Source organism: Anolis sagrei, chromosome X, assembly GCF_037176765.1.
Source record: "Anolis sagrei isolate rAnoSag1 chromosome X, rAnoSag1.mat, whole genome shotgun sequence".
Taxonomy (NCBI): domain Eukaryota; kingdom Metazoa; phylum Chordata; class Lepidosauria; order Squamata; family Dactyloidae; genus Anolis; species Anolis sagrei.
In genome coordinates, this window is record NC_090034.1 from 52,971,260 (window position 1) to 52,996,179 (window position 24,920).

The window sequence follows — 24,920 nt, forward strand, 5'->3', positions numbered from 1 at the left end:
CAGTTTAATTTTCAGTATAATCATTAAGCAACTTTTGGAAAGCCAAGAGAACATAAAGTGTTTTAAAAACCAGTCCTTTTTTTTTGGCCCGATCATCGCCATAAGCAAAGGCACTAGGGGCGGGACTAGCAAAGTTAATGGGCAGGAGACTGAGAACACAGCATTCTGAGAAATGTAGTTTGGGAAGGGAAGGCCCCCTGTGGCAGAGAATGCAAAAGGCCCTGCAAAACTACATTTCCCAGAATGCAGTACTCAGCATCAGAAAGCCCCAAAGAGGGTTGCAGCAGCCTACCATTTAAAGTCAGTCTCTTCAGATCGTATAAATCTTTTGCCTTTTTATAATAATAAAATTATTGAATTTGCAAAGATGACTAAAGTAAGGAAGTGATAGAAATCTGCACTAAGTTGAAGTTCCGTGGTTGAGTGTCAAAAAGATAGGCACTCAAGGCAATTGCTGTTGTCGCTTTTTGGGGGGATAAATGTTTTTAAAAAATCCCACAAATCTGCAGATGTGTGAATCTTTCTGAAACTTCTGGGACTGGATGCCCTGGTGATCTCATGCATTGTATGGAAAATTCAAGGAGATAGCTTATGTAGTTTTTTTTTTAAATAACATATTCAAAAATTCCCCTAAAATTAGTTGATGAGTGCAATGTTCTGAAATTTGGTGGGTTAACAGTGGAAAATGTGTGGTAGAATTATGGCAAGTTTCATCATGATAGCTCTAAAACTGAGGGAGAAATGAGCCCCTGAAATTTCCCCACTTGCTCAATTACAATTACAGGCAGTGCTCGACTCCGGCCATGGGATGTGGGTGTGTGGGGGGTGGGGTTGCTGTCGCTCCATCTTCCATAACGAGGAGCTTTGTTGTCCTTAGACACTCCCGATCAAATCGCTGGCATGAGAGCTCACCCCAACCCGGGCTTGAACTGTAGACTTTTCGATTGGCAAAATTTTCTGCAGCTGGCTGGTTAACCTGCTGTACTAAAGCTAATAATATATATTAATTATATAGTATAGCTTACCTATCCAAAAGTATATCTCCCTATGAACCAAAAAGAATTTATGATCATCCAGGGAGGTCCTGCTCTTGGTCCTGCCTTCTTCGCAGGCACGACTTGTGGGGATGGGAGACAGGGCCTTCTCAGTGGTGGCCCCTTGGTTGTGGAACATCCTCTCCTTGACCTTCTGGGGGGAAAAAGTGAAAACATGGCTATTTGAACAAGCCTTCAGAATCTAATGCAACAGTCAAACATGGTATTAGACAAAAGTGAACATTGGACTGGCTCAGACGACAATTTATGGACAATGAGAATAAAAATGAAAGCATTGGTTTTATATATTTTAAAAGGTTTTATTGAATGTATTTTTAATTCTGTTTATTGTATATCGTTAGGCATCAAATTGCTGCTGCCTGGTTGTAAGTCGCCTTGAGTCACCTTTGGGTTCGAGAAAGGCAGGATAGAAATATCGTACAGAAATAAGTAAATATTATCAGTACTATCAGATTTAATATATTAATATTATAATATTACAATATATTATATTGTATTATTAGTATTATATTGTATTACATAATTATTCTAGGTATAGTACATTATATTATTAGCATAGAACAATGTTAGCATTATATATTGTATTGTACTATACTGCAATATTATTAGTAATATTACATGTAATATATAATATACCATTATTTTTATTATATTGTATTGTATTGTGTTATATTATATTTTAAAATGTGCTATAGCAGAATGTCCGGCAAAAAATAAAAGTTTTGCAGTTTAATAAACTTGTGCCATATTTCCATGATCGAACCAATTAGGAAATGTGATTGATACCTCAGGAACAAAATTAATGTTTAATAGTGTGATTTAGATCAGGCGTTCTCCTTGGACATCTTATTTGGCCTGTCAAAAAAAAAAATGGCGTCGAGGACCTCACTTCGATAGGTTTGCTTTTGTTTTGCCTTTGGTGGCAAACGGCACTTCCGCCAGGCGCTAGCCTTTTCTGTAATACGCATGCGCACATCCGTCTCCGGCTTTCTAAATGGGATAGGTGGGATGCTAATATGTGTTACAGCGCATGCGCAGTTTTTCTTTACTCTCCTCGCTGTTGTACCACGTCCCATTGGAGAGGAGGGTTAGGTTTGCGTGAGACTGCGCATGCGCAATGTTTACTTTCCCTCCTCCCTGCCTTTAGTGGCGATGGCGGCAAGCAAAGGCGTTGGAGGTGGCACCCACTGTGGCGCATGCGTGGTTCTCCCTGGTGACGCCTTTCTTCTGCCCATAGCTAGCATGGCGGCGGCCTGAGAGAGAGGGAAGAGACCCGCTGAGTCGGAGAAAGCGGTGGTTGAGGGATGCTCCGCTCCAGCGGCTTCTTCCGCGGCGTCGAGTGCCCCTTCGGGCCGGCCTGCGGGAGGCCTTACTGCCACTTCCGGCACCCTGCGGGCGCTCCTCAGGCCGCCGCCCTGCCAACGGCGCCTCTCCCGCGGCGTAGCAGAGGTAACGGGGCCTCTTCGGGGGACTGCTTTAGCCCTCCGCGCATACTTAGATACGCTTCCATGGTGGAGGGGGGTGCCTTTGCCTTCAACCAAAGTCACTCTGAACATGCTCAGAGGTTGGAGGTGGAAGTGGGGCAGATGAGAGTCAAGGAGAGGCCTCTGGCGATCCAAGGCACTTTGCACCTGCTCAGAAGCTCTTCCAGGGTGGAAAAGATTGAAGATGTGCCCTGTTTTCATTGAAAGGCACTTTGCACATGCTCAGAGGTGATTTGGAGGTGGAAGTGGGACAGGGGAAGGTGAAGAAGCCTCTTGACAACCCAAGGCACTCCTCACATGCTCAGAGCTTTTTCCAGGGTAGAGTAGTTGGAAGATGGGCCTTGCCGTTAGTGCAAGGCACTCTGCACATGCTCAGAAGCTCTTCCATAGTGGAGTAGATGAGAAGATGGGCCTTGCCTTGGTCATGCTCAGAAACCCTTCCATGATAGACAAGATGGAAGTGGGATAGTAGAGGGTGAAGGAGAGGCCGCTTGACAATCTAAGGCACTCTGCACATGCTCAGAAGGTTATTTTTATCAGTGTTGAGAAACTGCAAGTCACTTCTGGTGTGAGAGAATTGGCAAGGATGTTGCCCAGGGACTACTGTAATGCGCTCTATGTGGGGCTGCCCTTGAAAACGGCTCAGAAATTCCAACTGGTCCAACGGGCAGCGGCCAGGATGTTAACTGGTGCTCCTTACAGAGAGAGGTCAACCCTCCTGTTCAAGGAGCTCCACTGGCTGCCGTTTATTTTCCGAGCCCAATTCAAGGTGCAGGTGCTTACCTACAAAGCCCTAAACGGTTTGGGACCATCCTACCTGCGTGACCGCATCTCCATTTATGAACCCACGCGTTCACTTCGTTCATCTGGAGAGGCCCTGCTTGTTATTCCAGGCGCGTTTGGTGGGGACGTGAGACAGGGCCTTTTCTGTGGTGGCCCCCTGACTCTGGAACACCCTCCCCAAAGATCTTAGACAGGCCCCTACATTGGCAGTCTTTAGAAAGAACTTGAAGACCTGGCTGTTCCGATGTGCCTTCCCAGAATAGGAATCTCCAATAACAAGTCCCAGAAGCACTTTAGTAGAACTAAGATTGCTGCACACCGCACACTGCACTTACCCTATAATCCTTACATATCACCTGTCACATCAGCACTTTTAACCCTGTACCCATTACTCTGGCCTGGCCCAGTTTTATAGTGTCTTGATGTATTGTTTATTGCTTGTTGTTAATATTGCTTAACTGTTTTTAATTTGCTTTAGGTGTTGTATTGTTATGTTGTGTTTTGAGGCCTTGGCCTTTGTAAGCCGCATCGAGTCCTTCGGGAGATGTTAGCAGGGTACAAATAAAGTTAATAATAATAATAATAATAATAATAATAATAATGCCTGGATGTTTTACCATTCTGTGGGAGGCATCTTTTATGTCCCGGCATGGGAACCTGGAGCTGACAGACGGGAGCTCACCCTGTTCCCCGGATTTGAACCACCGACCTTTCCTTGTCTTTGCACATGCTCAGAGGTACTTTGGAGTGGAGGTGGGACAGGGGAGGGCGAAGGAGAGGCCTCTGGTGAGCCAAGGCACTCTGCCCATGTTCAGAATTGCTTCCAGGGTGAAGAAGATGGGAGATGGGCCATGTTGTCAGTGAAAGGGACTTTGCACATGCTCAGAGGCCATTTGGAGGTGGAAATAATAATAATAATAAACTTTATTTATACCCTGCTGCCATCTCCCCAAGGGACTCACAGTGGCTTACATGAGGCCAAGCCCAACAGTACATCAATAAACAAAAGCAATAAACAAAACAGTACATACAGTAGAACTAATATAAATCACATATAAACAATAACCAAAAAACAGTAACACACAAGGGTTAAAAACCTATGGCCGGGCCAAATGTAATTGTTTCAAATTAAAAAAAACAAAATGCTGGGCATGAGAAGGGTATGATATAACTTGTATAGGGTTTTCAAAGAGAGATGAGGGAACGCAGTCAATCCTAACCCGGTAGTAAAGTGCATTTTGAGGGCAAATTGCTGAGAGTTTTCCTTATTCTGGGAAGGCACACTGGAGCAACCACGTTCAAGCTCCTCCTAAAGACTGCCAGAGTTGGGACATGCCTGATGTCCTTGGGAAGTGAGTTCCAGAGTTGGGGGGCCACCACCGAGAAGGCCCTCTCTTTTGTCCCCACCAATCGCGCCTGCAAAGGATGTGGGAGTGCGAGCAGGGCCTCTCCACATGCGAATGTCAAGGAGATGCTTTTGATGAACCAGTGCACTCTGCACATGTTCAGGAGCATTTCCAGGGCGGAGGAGATTGAAGATATTCCTCACTTTCAGTGAAAGGCACTCTGCTCATGCTCAGAGACGCTTCGGAGATGGAAGTGGGATAGTAGAGAATGCAGGAGAGGCCTCTGACGATGCAAGGTACTCTGTGATGGGAAGCGCTTCCAGGGTGGAGAACATAGAAGACGGGTCTTGTTTTCAGTGAAAGACACCCTGTATGTACTCAAAAGCGCTTCCAGAGTGAACTGGGGAAGGAGAAGATGGAAGATGTAGCCTTTCTTCGGCAAAAAGCATTCTGCTCATGCTCAGATGACATTTGGAGGTGGAAGTAGGACAGAAGAGTGTCAAAGAGATGGCCCTGATGATCCAGTGCACGTTACACATGCTCAGAAGCGCTTCCAGGGTGGAGGTGATGGAATATAGGCCTTGTTTTAGTGAAAGGCAATCTGCACATGCTCAGAGGTGTTTTGGAGATGAAAGTGGTACAGTAGAGCATCAGGGAGAGGCTTGCGGCGCTTCAAGGCACTCTGCATATGCTCAGAAATTATTCTGATTTAGGAATTGCTAAGTAGGCGGGTATTTGGGGAGCCCCCCTCCTTCCTTTGCTTCAGTAGCAACAAAAGCAATCTGCACATGCACAGATTTACTCTTCTGCCTTTAGTTTTGCTGGTAGAAGATGGTTGCCTTCACTTTCTTGCTTTGAGGGCAGATGTCGCATCCAAGTATGTGCAGAGTGTACAACATGCCAGGAGGGAAATAAGTGGGTCCTTTGCTTAAAGAAAGGAAATGTCTCTTTAAGAGCCCTTTGCATGCAAAGGTGGGAGTTTCTTTCTAGCCCTGAGTTATCTTTGCCGCCCAGAAAGAGGCGTTATTATGACATCTTTTGGAAGCTGGAAAGGAGATACTTTGCGAAAGTGGATTGTGAGACTTCTGTAAAAGCATGAACAAGTACCTCCGTTGCCTGCTAATGCATGAAAGCTCAGGTAAAAAAAGGTATCAGATAGAATAGAATAGATGGTTGGGGTTAGATAGAAAGAAAGCAGAGAGAAAGGATAAAGAGATATGATAGGTAGGAATAGAGAGGGATATGGATTTATGGATGGAGATGGAATATTAGACATAAGTAGATGATAGATAGATAGGAATACAGAGATAGAGATTGGAAATAGATATGGATGGATAGATAGGTAATGACTGAAGATAATTAGATGGGATTTGTTTATTATGTCAGAAGTGAATTATTATGCTAAATATCCTTTGACCAGAAGCTGGCCACTTGGAATGCCTCTAGTTTAAAAAGTTCATTGTGCATGTGACAGGGCTCAGACTGCATTGTAGTAAGTCATCTATGGTTTACTCTTCTCTACACTTGCATGTTGGGGAATCTACTTTGTAGCCCCATTTCTTACGGTTGGCTTTGCATCTCATGGTGCCAGAGCACAGTCTGTTCAGCACCTTTCAAGTCGCCCACTCTTCTGTGTGCCCAGGAGGGAGTTTCTCATCTGGCCTCAGACACTGACTGAGGTTCTGGGTGTTAACCTGCCACTTTTGGACTCTCGCTTGCTGAAGTGTTCCTGTGAGTATGTCTGTAGATCTTAGGAAGCTATTGAATTCAGGCATTGGCTTACTGGCTAATATCCAAACAGAGGATGGGCCAGAAATGCCACTGCCTTGGTCTTTTCAGTACTTTCTGCTACTTCCTGATGGATATCAGGTGGTGCAATGCTGGCTAAATAGTATACATTCTCTAGTGGTGTGGGGCATAGACATCTTGTGAGAATGCAACATGTTTCATTAAGAGCCACATCCACTGTTTTAATGTGGTGATATGTATTCTACACTGGGCATAAGCATTCAGCAGCAGAGTAGCAAAGCGCAAGGGCAGATGTCTTCACTGTATCTGGTTGTGATCCCCAGGTTGTGCCAGTCAGCTTTCGTACAGTTATTTCCAGCACCCACTTTTTGCTTAATATTCAAGCAAAGTCAGAGCATGGTTCAGAATAACTCCCAGGTATTTGGGTGTGCTGCAATGCTCCAGTGGGGTTCCTTCCCAGTTTATCCTCAGAGCTTGGGATACTTGTCTGTTCTTAAGGGGAAAAGCACATGTTTATGTTTTAGATGGATTAGGAATTAACTTGTTCCCTCTGTAATAGGAGCACCTAAAGCTTCTGGGAACTTCTGTTCAACCATTTCAAAACTGCTTGCTTGAGTGGTGATGGCATGATTGTTAGCATAGATGAAACTCTCTGCCACTTCTTGCAGCGGCTGATCATTTGTGTAAATGTTAAACATTGGTGGGCCAAGATGGCTATGTGAATGGATGGATGGATGGATAGATACTTAGGTCAGTGGTTCTCAACCTGTGGGTCCCCAGGTGTTTTGGCCTACAATTCCCAGGAATCCCAGCCAGTTTGCCAGCTGTTAGGATTTCTGGGAGTTGAAGTCCAAAAACATCTGGGGACCCCAGGTTGAGAACCACTGACTTAGGTGAATGAATGGATGGATGGAGAGATGTTTTGATGGATGGATAGGAATATCTATGGAATCTATATTTTTTCTGCATCTGCACTACAATCTGGGAATCTAAAGTGTATCAGCAGCGTTTAAGGTGTGCGGATCCCTATATTCCTATATACGAGCTGGAAGATGTCATAATTGAAATATCTCCCTGAATAAGGTTGCTGATGCCTTTCTCTGCTTCTCTTATTAGCACCAAGTCTCTAGCTTTTCTAAATAGGTTACTGAAATAACCCTTTCCTGGTTTGATGAACATTTGAGCCCAAACAAATGGTTTTTCTTGCTAATTATAGCCCATTATAGGTTCAGCTTTGGGCTGCAGGTGTTCCCTGTTTTGTTTCAAAAACAGATGTTGAATGACTGAAACTTTCAAGAGTTCATATAGCTGCTTTGGGGTTGATTTGTTGGTAACATTACTATTAAAGGCAACTGACGCAAATGAGCTGGTTGTCAAAGATGTGGTGGTCTTATCTCTATTGTTCAGAGGGAAGGCGGGAAGGCAGCAGACCAAAGAAACTGATAAAAGGAAAATAAGAACAGATTGTCAATGCAGGGCATCCCAAAAGCCATAGAGTGAAATTTCAGTTTGATTTGGCTTAATGGGCTTGAAGTATGTGTGCCACGTTTGGTCCAGACACATAGTTGATGGGAGTCACATTGCTGTCTGGATGTGGGGTGAACAACATCCCCCATTATCCTCCTTCAATTCTCCCCAGAAACCTTGCCAGTATTTAAAGCTGGGCTTTAGCACAGCAAGTTAATCGCTAGCTGCAGAAAATTTTGTCAATCTAAAGGTTGACAGTTCATTTTGACAGTAGATTTTGTCAATCTAAAGGTTGGGGCGAGCTCCTAGCTATCAGCCCAGCTTCTGCTCACCTAGCAGATCGAAAATAGTACTGTGAGTAGATTAATAGGTACCGCTTTAAGCAGGGAGGTAATAAAAGGCGCCCAAGGACATGTTGGCGATTTGATCGGGAGGACGTCTACAGACAACAGAGCTTCTCAGCATGGAAGATGGCGCGACAGCACTTCCCTGTGGCTGGAGTCCACCACAGCCTCTAGATGCCGGAGATGGAAAAAGATGGGAAAGCCTATACATCTGTTTATGTATTGTCTGTCCTTGTCAATTGTACAGTATAATAGCAATTAATGTGTGCTATGTATGTGTTCTGTAATCCGCCCTGAGTCCGCTTGGAGAGATAGAGCGGAAAATAAATAAAGTATATTATTATTATTATTGGCAATTAATTAATTAATTAAAGTTGGCCATGTTGGGTAGGTGTGCCGGTGGGGTTCTCAGTGCTCTCTTGATGTGATGGGCTACAACTCCCAACATCCTGGGTCAGTTCCCCCGAAATGCTGCCTGTATTTAAAGTCGGTCCTGTTTTTTTTTTTTAATTTACAATACATATATTCTGACCTTCTCATCCCAAAGGGGACTCAGGGTGGATCACAGAACACATATACTGCAAACATTCAATGCCGATTATACAATGACAAGACGGACAACAGATAGAGGTATATACAGTAGAGTCTCACTTATCCCAACATAAACTGGCCGGCAGAATATTGGATAAGCGAAAATATTGGATAATGAGGGATTAAGGAAAAGCCTATTAAACGTCAAATTATGTTATGATTTTACAAATTAAGCACCAAAACATAATATTTTACAACAAATCAACAGAAAAAAACAGTTCACTACATGGCAACATTAAGTAGTGATTACTGTATTTCCGAATTTAGCACCAAAATATTGCAATGTATTGAAACAGCTGTGGATCTGGGCGGGAGGCAGACTCCGTTGGATAATACAGAACATTGGCTGAGCGAAGGTTGGATAAGCGAAACTCTACTGTATAGGTTTCTTCTCATCATTCGGCATCTTTGGAGGCTGTGCTCAGTTCTGGCCACAAGGGGTGCTGTTGTTCCATCTTTTTGCCAAAAAGCTTGCCGTGCATCAAATACCTCCCCACTTAACGCAGTTCCTATTCGTCTACTCATTGCTGTTTTCAATACGCTAAGTTGGTGGGGAGGTGGGCTGAAGGTCAGGAGTTCACCCTGACCTGGCTTCAAACTGTCAACCTTTTGGTTGGCAAGATTTACTGCAGCTGCTGATTAACCTGCTGTGCTAAATCCGGCCTATACTCGGTTCTGTTGGATATGTGCACCATGTTTGGTCCAGATCCATCATTGGTTGCTTCAGCATTCTCCTCAATCCTAAGTGAACATTGTTGACAGGGGCCAGAGTGCTCTCTCATCCCAACTTCAACAATTTCTTTTTATTTCTTCTTTCCGCAGGGTGCGGCTATGACCCCTACAACCCAGAGCTTCCGAAACCTGTGGCCCAGAGCAGCAATGGTGCCTTGGAGGAGATCCCTGAACCGGCGGCTGGCATTCTGGAGCTGGAGCTGGTCAACAAAGCGATTGAAGCGGCCAAGGACGAGTACGAGCGCGATAAGAAGAAGTACGAGGAGCTGCTGGAGACAGCCAAAGAGTACTGCTCCTCCGAGGGCCCTTCGCTCAACTTGGAGGTTGCTTCAGACCCATTCCCTTCTCTGGAATACAACCCAGGAAGCTACGATGCCTGTTGTAGCGCCGACTACAACCCTACCCCTCTCTCTGGGTCTGCCGCTGGCACTTCTAGCAAGTACACTTTGGATTCTTCTGGTTCTTCCAAGTCTAAGGGGAGCTCCTTGGAGTATGTGCCCACCGTGGTCAGCCATCCCAAGAAGTACAGTTCCTCTGCCGGGAACAGCAAGTATGTTGTCGACAAATCCAAGCCCTCAACGGATTTGGAGTACGACCCACTTTCCAATTACTCCGCCAGGCTCTTGAGCAAAGCCAAGCAGCAGAAGGGGGTCAAGCGTAAAAGAGGGGCCAACCACAGTGAGGCATACTCTCCTTCGTTCAAGAAGGTCTGCGACGCATCTAGTGACTCTGAACCATTGGCCCGGTTCTCTGACTCGGAGGAAGAACGGGAAGTAGCAAATGGCTCTAGTTCAAAATCTAACTGCGGTGTGGAAATCAAGCCGGCAAGTGGGTTTGGAGCCGAAGGAGCTCAACAAACGGATCCCGGTTCTCGAGGGTTGAAAGAGACAACTGTTCAGTCTGACACAAGAGGCCTTCAAAGCCCTCAGGGAGCCCTCATTGGCGAGTCACCAGAGAAGGGTCCAAAGATGTCCAAAGCGCCTTTCAGAGAGGACAGAAAAGCAGAAGGGAAGAACAAAGGCGTGCCGAAGGAGAAACTGAGGAAGAAAACGGCTGAGGGCCACAAGGGAGAGGGAAAAACAGGTGGTGTAAAAGCTACCCCCAAGGAGAAAGCGAAGCTCCGAAATGGTGAGAGGGTGAAGGAGAAACCCGACAGGCACCAGGCCGACACGCCGAACAAGGAGCATGGCAAGCTGAAATCTCCAGGAGTGGTGAGGGTTAAGGAAGGTAACAAGAAGACGAGTGTGGAAAAAGCAGACAGCGGTAAAAAGGACAGCAAGCTCCGAGTCACTGATCCTAAAAGGAAGACAGAGCTGAAAGAGGGGAAGGGGAAGAGACCCTCTTCTGAAAAGCCCAAGCAGGGGAACTCAGAGGCCAAGTGCAAGGGCAAACGACGGACCTTAAGCCATGCCGACCTCTTTGGAGACGAGAGTGAGGATGAGGGATCCCTCCCCATTGTGTTCCCGGGTGCAAGTTCGGACTCAGATGGTGATGGCCGCTCGCCATTACCTCAGGATAACGGGGTGATGGGTGCCAAGCGTCCCAAGTTATCCAAGCAGCCTTCCTCCTCCTCTTCTTCCGATGAGGCTGATTATTCCATCCTCGAGAGGGACCTGGATTTCGAGTCCGACCCGATGGAGGAGTGCCTTCGGATTTTTAATGAGTCCACCGACGTCAAGACGGAGGACAAAGGCCGGCTCGGAAAACAGGTGAAAGGGGAGGGGGAGGTCATGACCTGTGGGAGTGGGGTTCCTAGCTGTATAACCCCATCCCACCTTTGCCAGTTCATTCAAAGCACTTGAGTCACTTTTGAGAGGGCTTAGGTGGCCTTCACCTCCTTCAAACCTTGGGAGGTGGCAAAGGGACAACATTAGCAGACTGGTGGGCTTTGGGCCCAGAAATGTGAAATAATAATAATAATAATAATAATAATAATAATAAATACTAAAAGTGCTGCTACTACAACTACTAATAAAGATAATTAATAATAGTACTAATACTTACCTTACTATATAGAGTGTAATCAAGTTTTATCAAGCCTTTTTGTTTGGTTTGGTATTGTGGTATGGCCTAAGGGCTAATCTATAAAATTTACTACTACTACTACTAAAAAAATAATAGTACTAATAAATAATAGTCTGGACTTGGAATAGGGGCAATGCTGGCAGATTGGTGGGCTCCTGTATGAGTCAGGCTGGACCCAGAAAGAGTGAAATAATAATAACAATGACAATAATGAGTACTAAAAATGTTGGAACTATGATAGAGTTACAAGCTGGATAGATGCGGGGAATGCTGTGGATGGAGCATATCTGGATTTCAGGAAGACCTTCCTTCGGCAAGGTCCCTCATGACCTTCTGGCAAGGAAACTAGCCCAATGTGGGCTAGACAAAACTATGGTTAGGTGGATCTGTAATTGGTTAAGGGAACAAACTCAAAGGTTGATTCTCCCCAATGCTACCTCTTCATCCTGGAAAAAAGTGAAAAGTGGAGTGCCAGAAGCAGGGTTCCGTTCTGGGCCCAGTTCTGTTCTGGATTTTGATTAATGACTTAGATGAATGGTGAGAAGGCATGATCATCAAGTTTGCAGATGACACCAAATTGGGAGGGAGAGCCAATACTCCAGAGGACAGGAGCAGGATTCAAAACGATATTCACAGATTAGAGAGATGATTGGCCAAAACTAACACTTAGGCAGAAAAAAAGGAAATGCAGAGATACAGAATGGGGGACGACGTCTGGCTTGACAGCAGTACATGTGAAAAAGATCTTGGAGTCCTCGTGGGGAGGAAGGTGAACATGAGCCAACAGTATGATGTGGCAGCTAAAAAAGCCAATGGAATTTTGGCCTGTATCAATAGGATTATAGTGTTTAGATCCATGGAAGTCATGCTACCTTTCTATTCTGCCTTGATCGGATCACACCTGGAATCACACTGTGTCCAGTTCTGGCCACCACAATCTAAGGGAGATGTTGACTCTAAGCTGGACTGTGTCCAGAGGAGACCGACTAAAAAAATCAAGGGTCTTGAGGACAAGCCCTATGAGGAGCTGGGCATGCTTAGCCTGCAGAAGAGAAGGCTGAGAGGAGACATGATGAGGGCCAGCTATAAATATGTGAGGGGAAGTCATAGGAAGGAGGGAGCAGGTTTGTTTTCTGTTGCCCTGGAGACCTGGATGTGGAGCAATGGCTTCAAACAACAGGAAAGGAGATTCCACCTGAACATTAGGAAGAACTTTGTAACTGTGAGAGCTGTTCAGCAGTGGAACTCTCTGCCCCGGAGTGTGGTGGAGGCTCCTTCTTTGGAGGCTTTTAAACAGAGGCTGGATGGCCATATGTCGGGGTGCTTTGAATTCAGTTTTCCTACTTCTTGGCAGGGAGTTGGACTGGATGGTCCACGAGGTCTCTTCCAACTCTATGATTCTATGATTACTAATAAATAATAGTCTGGACTTTATAAAGGGGCAGTGTTGTCAGACTAGTAGGCTATAGGAGTCACTCTGGACCTAGAAATGTGAAATGATAATATACTAAAAATACTACTACTACTTATCAAAATTTATTTATTTACAGTATTTATATACTGCTTTTCTCACCCATGGGGGACTCAAAGCTGTTTACACAAAAATAATGGCAAAATTAAATGCCTTACATAAATAAACCAAAACTCAACAATATCTAACGAGCATAAAAACACCACCTGTCACACCCAGCACTTTTTAATCTGTACCCATCACATTTGGCCCGGCCCTAGTTTTACTGTGTTATGGTGTATTGTTTTTTTGCTGTTTGTTATTGCTTTAATGTTTTGATTTGCTTTACGTTGTGTATTTGTTACGCTGTTGTTTTATTGAGGCCTTGGCCTTTGTAAGCCACATCGAGTCCTTCGGGAGATGCTAGCGGGGTACAAATAAAGTTAATAATAATAATAATAATAATAATAATACCAATAGGACAATAATAATAGTACTAATAAACAATAGTCTCAAGTTGGCAAAAGGACCGCTTTGGCAGATTGGTGGGCTTCTGTAGGACCCAGGAATGTGAAATTAATAATAATAGTAAAATACTACTGATACATAATATTAATTTATAATTAATAATCCTACAATAAATAATTGTCTGGTGTTGGCAAAGAGGCAACTTTGGTAGACCAGTGGGCTTCATATCTGGATCCAGATATGTTAACAACAACAACAACAAAAACAACAATTAGTAGTACTAAACATACCACTACTACTAATAATGAAATAACACCACTTGAACCATCAAACTTAGAAATGCCTGCAGGTTTAGCTCTGGTTTCATTTTTATTTTTAGAGGAGCTTTCTAAAATGATGGGACATGTGCTTTATTTTAGCACCAAATCCTGAAGTATTCAAACAATGGAAATTGGCTAGATCTGACAAAGTAAATTGGTAGTGGTGCATTGAATGCAGAAGTGGCCTTCAAGGACTTCATACGCAGCTCACAGGTTGGGGCCCAAAATGTAGATCAGCAAAGGCTGCGGTAGGAGTCAGCATTTTGCCCTTTTTGTGGTTTATTGGGAAATATGGCTCTAAAGAAAGCATCCTTTTGGGGTTTTTTGAAAGCCACCTTGCAGATGTCATCTTCTTCTTCTTTCAGCCATCGAAAGAGGAAGGGGGCGAGGAAAAGGCGACTGAAGACCGGTTAACCACCCTCTTTCCCGGCCAGAAACGAAGGATCTCTCATGTCTCAAATCAAGGGAACCAGGTGAGTGGATTTCAGAGCTGTTTCTCCGCCTGTTTCTGGTGGAAATGGGCCATAGATTCAAACCAAAGAATCCTGGGATTCCTAGAAAGAACATTTTAATCAAACCTGTGAGTCCAACCTGGAAATGTGAAGGAACTGATTGCATATAGATTTCCATATTTCCAGAACGGTGCACTATTAAAAGTCTTTCAAATTCCTTACCAAATTAAGCGCAGGTGCTGGGATTTGCAGCCTTAGCCTGCATAATATTTTAGGTTTCTGTTTATTTATTATTAGCTTGGGTACCCAACATTGCCGGGTTATTTTAAAAAGTCAATTTCTTAATTGTACAAAATGCATAAGGTTGTGGGTAAACTACAACTCACATCATGGCAGGTTAACCCTGAGAAACTCCATCAGTACTTAAAGTTTGTACTGTTGGGCAAGTATGCTATAGATGCATCACTGGTGGAGTTCAGTGTGCTCTCTGGCTGTATGATAAACTATAACTCCCACTATGGTGAGTCAGTCCCCTCAAACCCTTCCAATAGGTTGAGTTAGTCATGAGGGTTCTTTGAGCCAAATTTGGTCCAGGTCCATCATCAGTACAGCTCACAGTTTCTCTGGTTGTGGGTGAACTACAACTCCCAGAAAGGAAAGTAATCAACCCCTCCAGTAATCAAATTTCGGCATGTCAGATGTGTGTGCCAAGTTTGGTCAGGATCCATGGGTTAATAGTGCTCTCTGGATGTAGGTGAACTACAACTCAACCAAATCAAAGTGAATATTCCCCAAATACCTCCAGTATTTTGCTGGTCATGGGGGCTCTGTGTTCCAAGTTTGGTCCAATTCCATCTTTGGTGGAGTTCATAGTGCTCATTGATTGCAGGTGAACTATAAATCCCAGTACCTACAACTCCAAAAGGTCCAGGCCAGTTCCCCTCAAAATCCACCACTTTCCAAATTTGGGCATATTGGGTATGCATGCCAAGTTTGGTCCAGATCCATCATTGTTTGTGTTCATAGTGTGCCCTGGATGTAGGTGAACTACAACTCCTATAAAGCCCTCCAAATACCTCCATTAGGTTTTTGTTGGTCATGGGGGTTCTGTGTGCCAAGTTAGTTCTAGGTCCATCATTGGGGGAATTCAGAGTGCTCTTAGATTGCAGGTGAACTATACATCCCAGTACCTACAACTCCTATAAATCATGGTGAATTCTTCCCAAACCTCTCTGGTATGTTCAGTTGCTGAACAATTCCTCTGTTTGTTGTGTGCCATGGAAAAGAATAGGAAAGGGGTAAGGGAGAGGGAGTGGGCGGGGTCATGCAAATTCCACACCAATGGAGAGAGTAAGAAACACTGGGATGTCTGTGGTGGAGGAAACATATTAAATCTAGGATGGAATTGTCCCCATATGAAAGGCTTCACTTGGGTGGTGGGCAGGATGGAGGACTCTGGGCAGGGCTCTTGGGCATGTTCATGGCACTTCCTATAACCTGCAGTGTTATTGGAGGGAGGACCTTTGGTGTCTCCTGAGTAGTGGGAGCTATAGCCTGTTTGTGGAGGCAGGAGTCTGTCTGTGTAAGTAGACACCCAGTTACACACACGCACGCGCGCGCGCACACACATATTTTCACTTTTATTATGTGTATAGGTTTTGCTGGACTTACACTTCCAAAACGTCCCTGTTCCAACATCCACACAAGTTTAAATTCAGAACAAACCTCCAGAGCCAAACTTGTTCATAACTTGTATAGGGAAATGACTCTCTCAGCTTCAGATACCGAAGACTAACCAACCACTTCTGAACATATCTTGCCAATAAGACCCCGCAATAGTAGTTGCATAAATGCTTTGAGCCATTAAAACAGGGCTCCCCAAACTACGGCCTGCGGTCCAGACGCATCTTTCCAAGACCCTTGACCTGGCCATGCCTTAAACTTTAACCTTAGGGTCATCCCTGAGTCTGAAACATCTTGAAGGCACACAACAACAACAATCCAAATTCACTTGACTCTCTCATCAGCCAAAAGCAGGCTCACAATTCCCATTGAAATACTGTCCCTGAAGGAAAGGCCTGCCAGGAGGCCATATGGACTCCTCATTTCTGCCCAATGCCTGCAGAAATATTTGCTCATCCCTGTTTGAACAGTCAAGGGCCTGTGGTCAGCACATTGTGCCTTCCGCCTGGCCGCCTTTCCTCCATCCGCCAGCCCATTACCGAGGTAAAGGCAAAGTGGTTTGGAAAAGACCCGCAACTCAAATATTTGCAAGGTTTTTTTTGTAGCCTTAGAATCATAGAATCACAGAGTTGGAAGAGACCTCGTGGGCCATCCAGTCCAACCCCCTGCCAAGAAGCAGGAAAATTTGCGTTCAAAGCAGATGGCCATCCACAGTCTACAAAGCCTTATGCTTTGTGGACTGCAGTTGTGGAGATATGACTCGGACGCCTGGAAAACCTTAACAACAACAACAACAACAACACTTTATTTGGGTTGTTGTAGGTTTTTTTCGGGCCAGAGGCATTTCTCCTGACGTTTCGCCTGCATCTTTGGCAAGCATCCTCAGAGGAAGTGAGGTCTGTTGGAACTAGGAAAAACTTCAACCAGAGAAGTCAGCCATAGCAGAGCACCTGATGAACCAACCTGGACACAGCATATTATTCGAGAACACAGAAATGGTGGATCACTTCAACAACCACCATGTCAGACTACACAGAGAAGCCATTGAAATCCACAAGCATGAGGACAATTTCAACAGAAAGGAGGAAACCATGAAAATGAACAAAATCTGGCTACCAGTATTAAAAAACTCTAAAATTAGAACAGCACAACAACAGAGAGAAAACAAACAAGGACGTCTAATCACCTCTCAACAAAAGATTGCTCCAGGCACTGCCAGGCAATCAAATGCTAATCAAGGTGGTCAGTTGAAACATTCACACCTAGTTCCAGCAGACAAGAGTCCTTTGTCCCACCCTGGTCATTCCATTGATATATAAACTCTTTTTCCTAGTTCCAACAGCCCTCACTACCTCTGAGGATGCTTGCCATAGATGCAGGCGAAACGTCAGGAGAAATGCCTCTAGAACATGGCCATATAGCCCGAAAAAACCTACAACAACCCAGTGATGAAAGCCTTCGAGAACACTTTGTTTGTATTCTATGATTGCGCATATCTTGTTTGAGGTGCAAAAAACCCCACGAAAGAACGATACAATATTCCAAAGGAAAAGCAATTTTAACCAACATAAACTTGCTAGTATTTCAATGGGAAGCAGGGCCTGATTTTGGCTGATTATTTATTTCTTTATTTCACATATTTGTATCCTGTCCTTCTCACCCCCGGAGGGGGACTCAGGGCGGCTTCACAACAGGCGTTAATTTAATGTCAACAATAGTAATAAATGATAAAAGCAATTAAAACAATTTGTTAATGCTTTAAAATTACTAAAACATTGTTTAAATCACGCAGGTTTGAAATCATAGTCCAGGTCAGTCCATTGTCATTCACATAAATTGGGTCTTATTCTAAATTGCTGCCTCTGCTGTTCAAGCACTTGGTCCCATAGCCAGGTTTTGAGTTTCATTCTGGAGGACAAGAGGGAGGAGGCCAATCTAATGTCACTGGGTGGAGAGTTCCACAGGCAAGGGGCCACCACTGAGAAGGCCCTGTCTCTCATCTCCACCTGTTGCACTTGCAAGGATGGTGGGACCGAGAGCAGAGTCTCTCCCGTCAATCTTAGACTTCGCGATATTTCATAGCAGGAGATACATTCAGACAGGTAAGCTGAGCCAGAACTGTTCAGGGCTTTATAGGCTAAAGCCAGCACTTTGAATTGTGCTGAGTAGCAGACTGGCAGCCAGTGGAGCTGGCGTAACAAAGGAGGTGTATGATCTCTGTATGCTGCTCTGGTGAGCAACCTGGCTGCCATCTATTGGACTAGTTGGAGCTTCCAGTCTTCAAAGGCAACCCCACGTAGAGTGCATTGAAGTAATCGGTTTGGGATGTAAGGAGAGCATGAACCACTGTGGCCAAGTCTGACTTTCCAAGATATGGGTGCAACTGTCACACAATTTATTTTATTTACATTATTTCTGTCCCGCCCATTTCAGCCCGAAGGCGACTCAGGGCGGTATTGTGCAAAAGCTCCCCTAGCCACCGCCAGGACGTGGGGTTCCGGGCTCAATTATGAGTCTAGGATCACTTCTAAGCTGCGAATCTGTGTCTTCAAGGGGAGTGTGACCCCATCCAGCACAGGCTGTAAACCTATGCCCCGTTCGGCCTTGCAACTGACCAGGAGGACCTCTGTCTTGTCTGGATTCAATTTCATTTTGTTCGCCCTCATCCAGACAGTCACAGCTGCCAAGCACTGGTTCAGGACCTGAACAGCCTCCTTAATAACAGGTGGGAAGGAGTGATAGAGCTGAACATCATCTGCATACAAATGACATCTCACTCCAAAACTTTGGATAATCTCTCCCAGCAGCTTCATTTAAATGTTAAACAACATAGGGGATAATACTGATCCCTGCGGGACCCCACAAGTCAATGGTTGTGAGGTCGAGCAGGTGTCCCCCAGCAACACCTTCTGGGAATAATTCTCAAGGAAGGACCGGAGCCACTGCAAAATATAAGAGAGTCAAGTTAAACTAGGATTATTGTTGTTTTGTTGTGTACCTTCCAGGCATTTCAGACTCAAGGCGACCTTCAGTCTAAGGTTTAGGGCCAGGTCAATGGCCTTTGAAGGGCACATATGGACCACGGACCATAGTTTGGACAGCTCTGTTTTAGAGTCACAAAGAGAAAGCGTTTACCTATGAATGGCCCCGAAATGCTTTCTTCCTTTTTTCCTTTCTTTTTTTTATAATATTTTGGAGACATGATCTTTGTAAAGGCATGACCTTGTTAGAAATCATAGCCTTTAACTTGACCTAATTGGTTCTGTCATAACAACATGTAAAAAGTTTATTAAGCTGCAAAATTGTGAACCTCGCAGGCCGAAGCCCCGCGCAAGACAGTGGTGCGTCCGTTCCGGCCCCCGACGGCTCAGGAGATGTGCTATCAGCGGATCCAAGAGGCCCAGAAGCAGGCCTTGCGACTAGCCCAGCAGCAGCAGCAGCAGAAGCAGCAGCAACAAAGCAGGCCCCAGCCGTTGCCCACGGCTCCCTTGAGAAATTCTTCCCTTGGGATGCGCACAGGGGAAAAGAAGCGCATTGCCCATGTGCCTCAGCGGGCAGCTCCTTTGGCCACAAAGGGTGGTAAGACAGCAATTAGTATAATTATTATTATCATCCTAGCTTGAGTACGCAGCGTTGCCTAGGTAATTTTTAATGTCAGTTTTTAATTGTACAAAATGCATAAGGTTGTGGGTGAACTACAACTCACATCATGCCAGGTTAACCCTGAGAAACTCCCATCAGTACTTAAAGTTTGTCATATTTGCACTAGATGCATCATTGGTAGCAGGCCTGTAGCCAGGATTTCGTTCGGGGGGGGGGGGGGGGGGGCTGAATTTTTTTCAGGGGGGGTTGTGAATTTCAGGGGGGGCTGAATCTGAGTGAAAGAGGGTCTAGCCTAGCAAACCTTTTGTATCATTACCCCAATACCCCCATGCATATGGGATATATTGGGTATGGTGATCAGATCATGATATGAATAAACATAACAGTTTAAATAATGCACCAGTAAGGCCTTTTTCGCGAACCACCATGAAGCCCCCCCCTCCCCCCGGCTACATGCCTGATTGGTAGGGTTCAGTGTGTTCTCTGGCTGCAGGGTAAACTAGAATTCCCACGATGGTGAGTCAGTCCCCTCAAACCCCCTCCTGTAGGTTGAGTTGGTCATGGGGGTTCTGTGTGCCAAGTTTGGTCTAGGTCCGTCATTGGTCACAGTTTCTCTATGGATGAACTACAGCTCCCAGAAAGGAGGTTCCATTCCCCCCAAACCCCTCCAGTATTCAAATTTTGGCATATGAAGTATGTGTGCCAAGTTTGGTCCAGATCCATCGGTGTTTGGGTTCACAGGGCTCTCTGGATGGAGGTGAACTACAACTCCCTCAAATCAAAGTGAATTTTCCCCCAAAGACCTCCAGTATTTTTTGCTGGTCATGGGGGCTCTGTGTGCCAAGTTTGGTCCAATTCCATCTTTGGTGGAGTTCAGAGTGCTCATTGATTGCATGTGAACTATAAATCTCAGTAACTACAACTCCAAAAGGTCCAGGCCAGTTCCCTTTAAAACCCCTGCAATATGCAAATTTGGGCATATCGGGGATGCATTCAAAGTTTGGTCCAGATCTATCATGGTTTGTGTTCACAGTGCGCTCTGGATGTAGGTGAACTACAACTCCTATAAATCCCTCCAGTATATTTTGTTGGTCATGTGGGTTCTGTGCGCCAAAGAAATGAATAGGAGAGGGTTGTGGGAGAGGCAGTGGGAGGGGTCAATGGAGAGAGTCAGAAACACTGGGATGCCTGTGGTGCAGGAAACACATCAAATCTAGGATGAAATTGTCCCCGAATTTAAGTTTTCACTTGGGTGGTGGGGAATATGGTGTTTCTGGAGGACATTGGCAGAGCTCTTTGACATGTTCATGGCGCTCACTCTAACCTGCAATGTCATCGGAGGGAGGGCCATTGGTGGGAGTGGTGAGTGGTGGGAGCTATAGCTGTTTGTGGAGGCAGGAGTCTGTCTGTGTAAGTGGACATTCCAGCCACACACACATTTATTATGGATATAGCTACAGTAGAGTCTCGCTCATCTGACATAAACAGGCCTGCAGAATGTTGGATAAACAAAAATGTTGGATAATATGGAATCTCCTCCAGTTACCCATCTAGCGAGGTTCTAGACACCTAGAATACTAACACGGACTCAAAAGGATAAGGCAAGGCAACGCCTCGGGGCTAGAGCGGCCCAGCAGGAAGTGCCCGGATGTGGAAGAGGAGCGTGGAAATCTTAGAAGGAAGAAGGGAGGATGCTTCTGCTTCCGGTCCTGCCTCTTTTCCCCCTTTTCTCCCTCCTCGTCTTGATTTTTTCACTTACTGGAAATGGAGAGAGAGCTGGTGTGCACTCCTTTAATTGAAGGGGAAATGCTGGAGGAATAGGAGGGTGTCAGATAAGACGGAATGTCGGATAAACGAAGGTCGGATAAACAAGACTCTATTGTAGATTAAGTCTGATTCATTATCAGATCTAATGCACACTTCCATTTCCCAAACCCTGAAACCAAAAACATTGAAAATATACAGGATTAAAGCAATCATTCATACCTATACACTGTCTCTTTAAGACTCTTCTCTTTTATGTGCTGAGCATTGCTTTTGCTTTCTGTTTGGTTCCCTGTCTTGGACAGAAAGGGAAAGCAGTGCTCAGATTTTGGAGACACTCAGCTGTCCAGTTATTATTATTATTTTTATTATTTCTATCCCATTTTATCTCTTGTATTATTATTATTACCACCTATCTCTTCCGGCAAGCCTATCCAGTCAATTGTAAGTTATAAATTTTTATCCTGCATTTCACCTGCATGTGTATATTGTTACATGCCTTTTAATAGTGTTTTGTTTGACCATGCTGCTTTAACCCTGTTGTACCCCACCTTGAGCTGCAAGAAGATACGGTGATAAATAAATATTACTATTATTCAAAATGTTTTTTTTTTAAGGGAGGCACTGAAGACAATATATATTCTGCCAGGTTTTCAGTGAGTTTTATTTGTCTGTTCATTGTGCTCTCTCAATGGTTTCATTTTTCCTTTCTTGTATTTTGTCTGATTGTTCTAAACCACCCTTTCAGTCGCCTTCGGGTTGAGAAGGGTGGGGTAGAAGTGCTGCAAATAAATAAACCCCCTCGGTTCGGTTTTTCCTCCAGAATGGACATCCCAGGGTTCCTTACTCTTTCCATTGCTGCTGAATTTGCATGACCCCGCCCACTGCCTTTCCCTTAACCCTTTCCTATGGCACACAGCAATCAGGAATTGATCAGCAACTGAACAAGAGGTTTGGGAAGAATTCACCATGATTTATAGGAGTTGGAGTTCACTTCCATCTAAACAACACTGTGAACCCAACCAACAATGGATTTGGACCACACTTGCCACAGATTATAGGACTTGCAGTACCTCCACTCATTTTCAGAGATCACTGTGGCCCCCACAAATGATGGACCAAACCTGGCACACAGACACCCCCCCCCCCCCCCATGACCAACTATACATCCTGGTGTGGTTTGGGGGAGGATGGACCGTGGATGATGGGATTTGCAGTACCTTCATCCACATTCAGACTGACAGACCTGGACCAAACTTGTCACACACTCTCCATGATGTACTTTACATCCTGATAAGTTTTGGGAGAGGATGGACCAGTGATGATGGGAATTGCAGTCTTCACTCAATTCTAGATACCACTGTGACCCAAACGAATGATGCACCTGGGCCAAATTTGGCACACTGACTCTCTATGACACACTTTCTGTCCTGGTGAGGGTTGGCGGAGGATGGAACACATACGATGGGATTTGCAGTACCTTCACCCACTTCCACAACCCACTGAGACACCCACAAATGACAGGCCTGGACCAAACTTGGGACACAAAACCCCCATGACCAACAGAACATACTGGAGGTGTTTGTGTGGGGAACCAACCAACCTGCGTGGGAGTTGTAGTTCACCCTTCACTCAGGGCACTCTGAACCCCATCAATGACGGATCTGGACCAAAAAGTGGCACACAGAACCCTGATGACCAACAGAACATACTGGAAGGGTTGGGGAGGGAATGACCCACCCATGTAGGAGTTGTAGTTCACCCTGCATCCAGAGCACTCTGAACCCCACCAATGATGGGTCTGGACCAAACTTGGCACACAGACCCAACATGCCCAACTGTGAATAGAAGTGTTGGTGGTGATTGAGTTCACCTCCACCCGAAGAAACAGTGACCCCTACCGACAATGGACTGGGACCAAACTTGGCACAGAGAAGCCCCATGACCAACTAAAGATACTGCAGGGGGTTGTGGGATCTTGATTTTGAGATTAGTAGTTCACCCTTATCCAGAATGCACTGAATGCAGCCAGTGACTGATCTGGACCACACCTGACACACAGACCCAGCGTGGCCAGCTGTGTATACAGGCCTGGTTTGGGGAGGATTTGGGGAATTGTAGTTCACCCACATCATTATGTATTTTCTAAGGGGCGTATTCATAAAAAACCAAATCAAAGACTGGCTTTTTTCTAATAAATAGTGTTACTAATTAACTAGATGATATTACCTAACAACCAACAGGGACACAGTCTCCCTGTCTAGCTCAGTTTGTAGATCATACACCAAGGCGACCAATGCTGTCTCTGTTCCATAGTCCGGTCTGAAACCAGATTGAAATGGATCTAGATAAATGGTTTCATTCAAGAAACTTTGGAGTTGTATTGTATTGTAATATGAGTGTATTGTATGAAACTCTCACCAGGGATTGATGCAACTAAAACTGAATGACCGATTCATGGTGTAAAAAAGCACATCCCTGACATGAAAGGTTTGGAAAGCTCTAGACATTTGCCGACATAAAAAGCGAGGCTCCGTTCTCATTTTGCTGCTCCGTTTCTGTGCCCTTATAGCCCAAGGAACCCTCAAAAAGACCCTCCCGCCTGCGAGCAGCACATATTCCAGTGGCCCCGATGCTACAGGGTCCCTGAAAGCTCGCACCTTGGCCGGCATGGCATCCAAGACGACATCCACCAACGTCCCGAAAAGGATGGCCCATGCCCCCACCCTGCAGGTACAGCCTTGAATTCAACACACACACATATACATACATATATATATATATACACACACACACACACACACACATACATACACCCTATTTACTTGAGTCTAATGCTCACCTTTTTGGGCTATATTTATTTATTTATCATGTCAGAAGCAAATTGAGAATATAGTTATAATGTATAGAAAAAACACAAACAAAGTTAAAAACTTGTCATTATACTAAATGTCCTTTGACCAGAAGCTGGCCACTTGGACTGCCTATGGTGTCGCTGTGAGAAGTTCCTCCATTGTGCATGTGGCAGGGCTCAGGTTGCATTGTAGTAAGTGGTTTGCTCTTTTCCATACTCGCATGTCGTGGACTCCACTTTGTGGCCCTATTTCTTAAGGTTAGCTTTGCATCTCATGGTGCCACAGCTCAGTCTGGTCAGTGCCTTCCATGTCACCCAGCCTTCTGTGTGTCCATATATGTGTACTGTAATTTGCCCCGAGTCCCCTCGGTGAGACAGGGCAGAATATAAATAAAGTATCGTCAGCGTAGATGAAACTCTCTGTTCCTTCTGGCAGTGGCTGATCATCTGTGTAAATATTAAACATTGATGGAGCAAGCACACTTCTCTGATGGAGCAAGCATGCCATTCTTCTGTTTTTGCCATCTGCTTTTCTGGCCCTGGAGCTCAACAAAAAGTTCCTGTTTTGTAGCATATTTCCTATGAAGCGGGTGAGGTGGTAATCCTTTGTGATATCATACCTTTTTCTCAGGAGGAGTCAATTTACAGTATCATATGCTGCTAACAGGTCTAAACTGCTGAAGTGTGAAGAGAGCTTAGAGTGAACTAGAGAGAGAAGGGAAGCCACCGTCATTCCAAATCCCCTACTCT

General features: G+C 44.9%; 1 protein-coding gene across 1 annotated transcript in view; it reads left to right on the forward strand.

Moving 5' to 3' along the window:
- Positions 1-2,187: 2,187 nt before the first annotated feature.
- The window catches only part of REXO1 (RNA exonuclease 1 homolog), a 41,846-nt gene continuing 19,113 nt past the window's right edge, over positions 2,188-24,920 (forward strand). Inside the window, exons 1-5 of the mRNA XM_060785055.2 lie at positions 2,188-2,504; positions 9,642-11,260; positions 14,180-14,287; positions 19,267-19,528; positions 23,889-24,049. Of these exons, the coding sequence (XP_060641038.2) occupies positions 2,360-2,504; positions 9,642-11,260; positions 14,180-14,287; positions 19,267-19,528; positions 23,889-24,049 (2,295 nt within the window). The 5' untranslated portion in view covers positions 2,188-2,359. The remainder of the gene's footprint in view (positions 2,505-9,641; positions 11,261-14,179; positions 14,288-19,266; positions 19,529-23,888; positions 24,050-24,920) is intronic.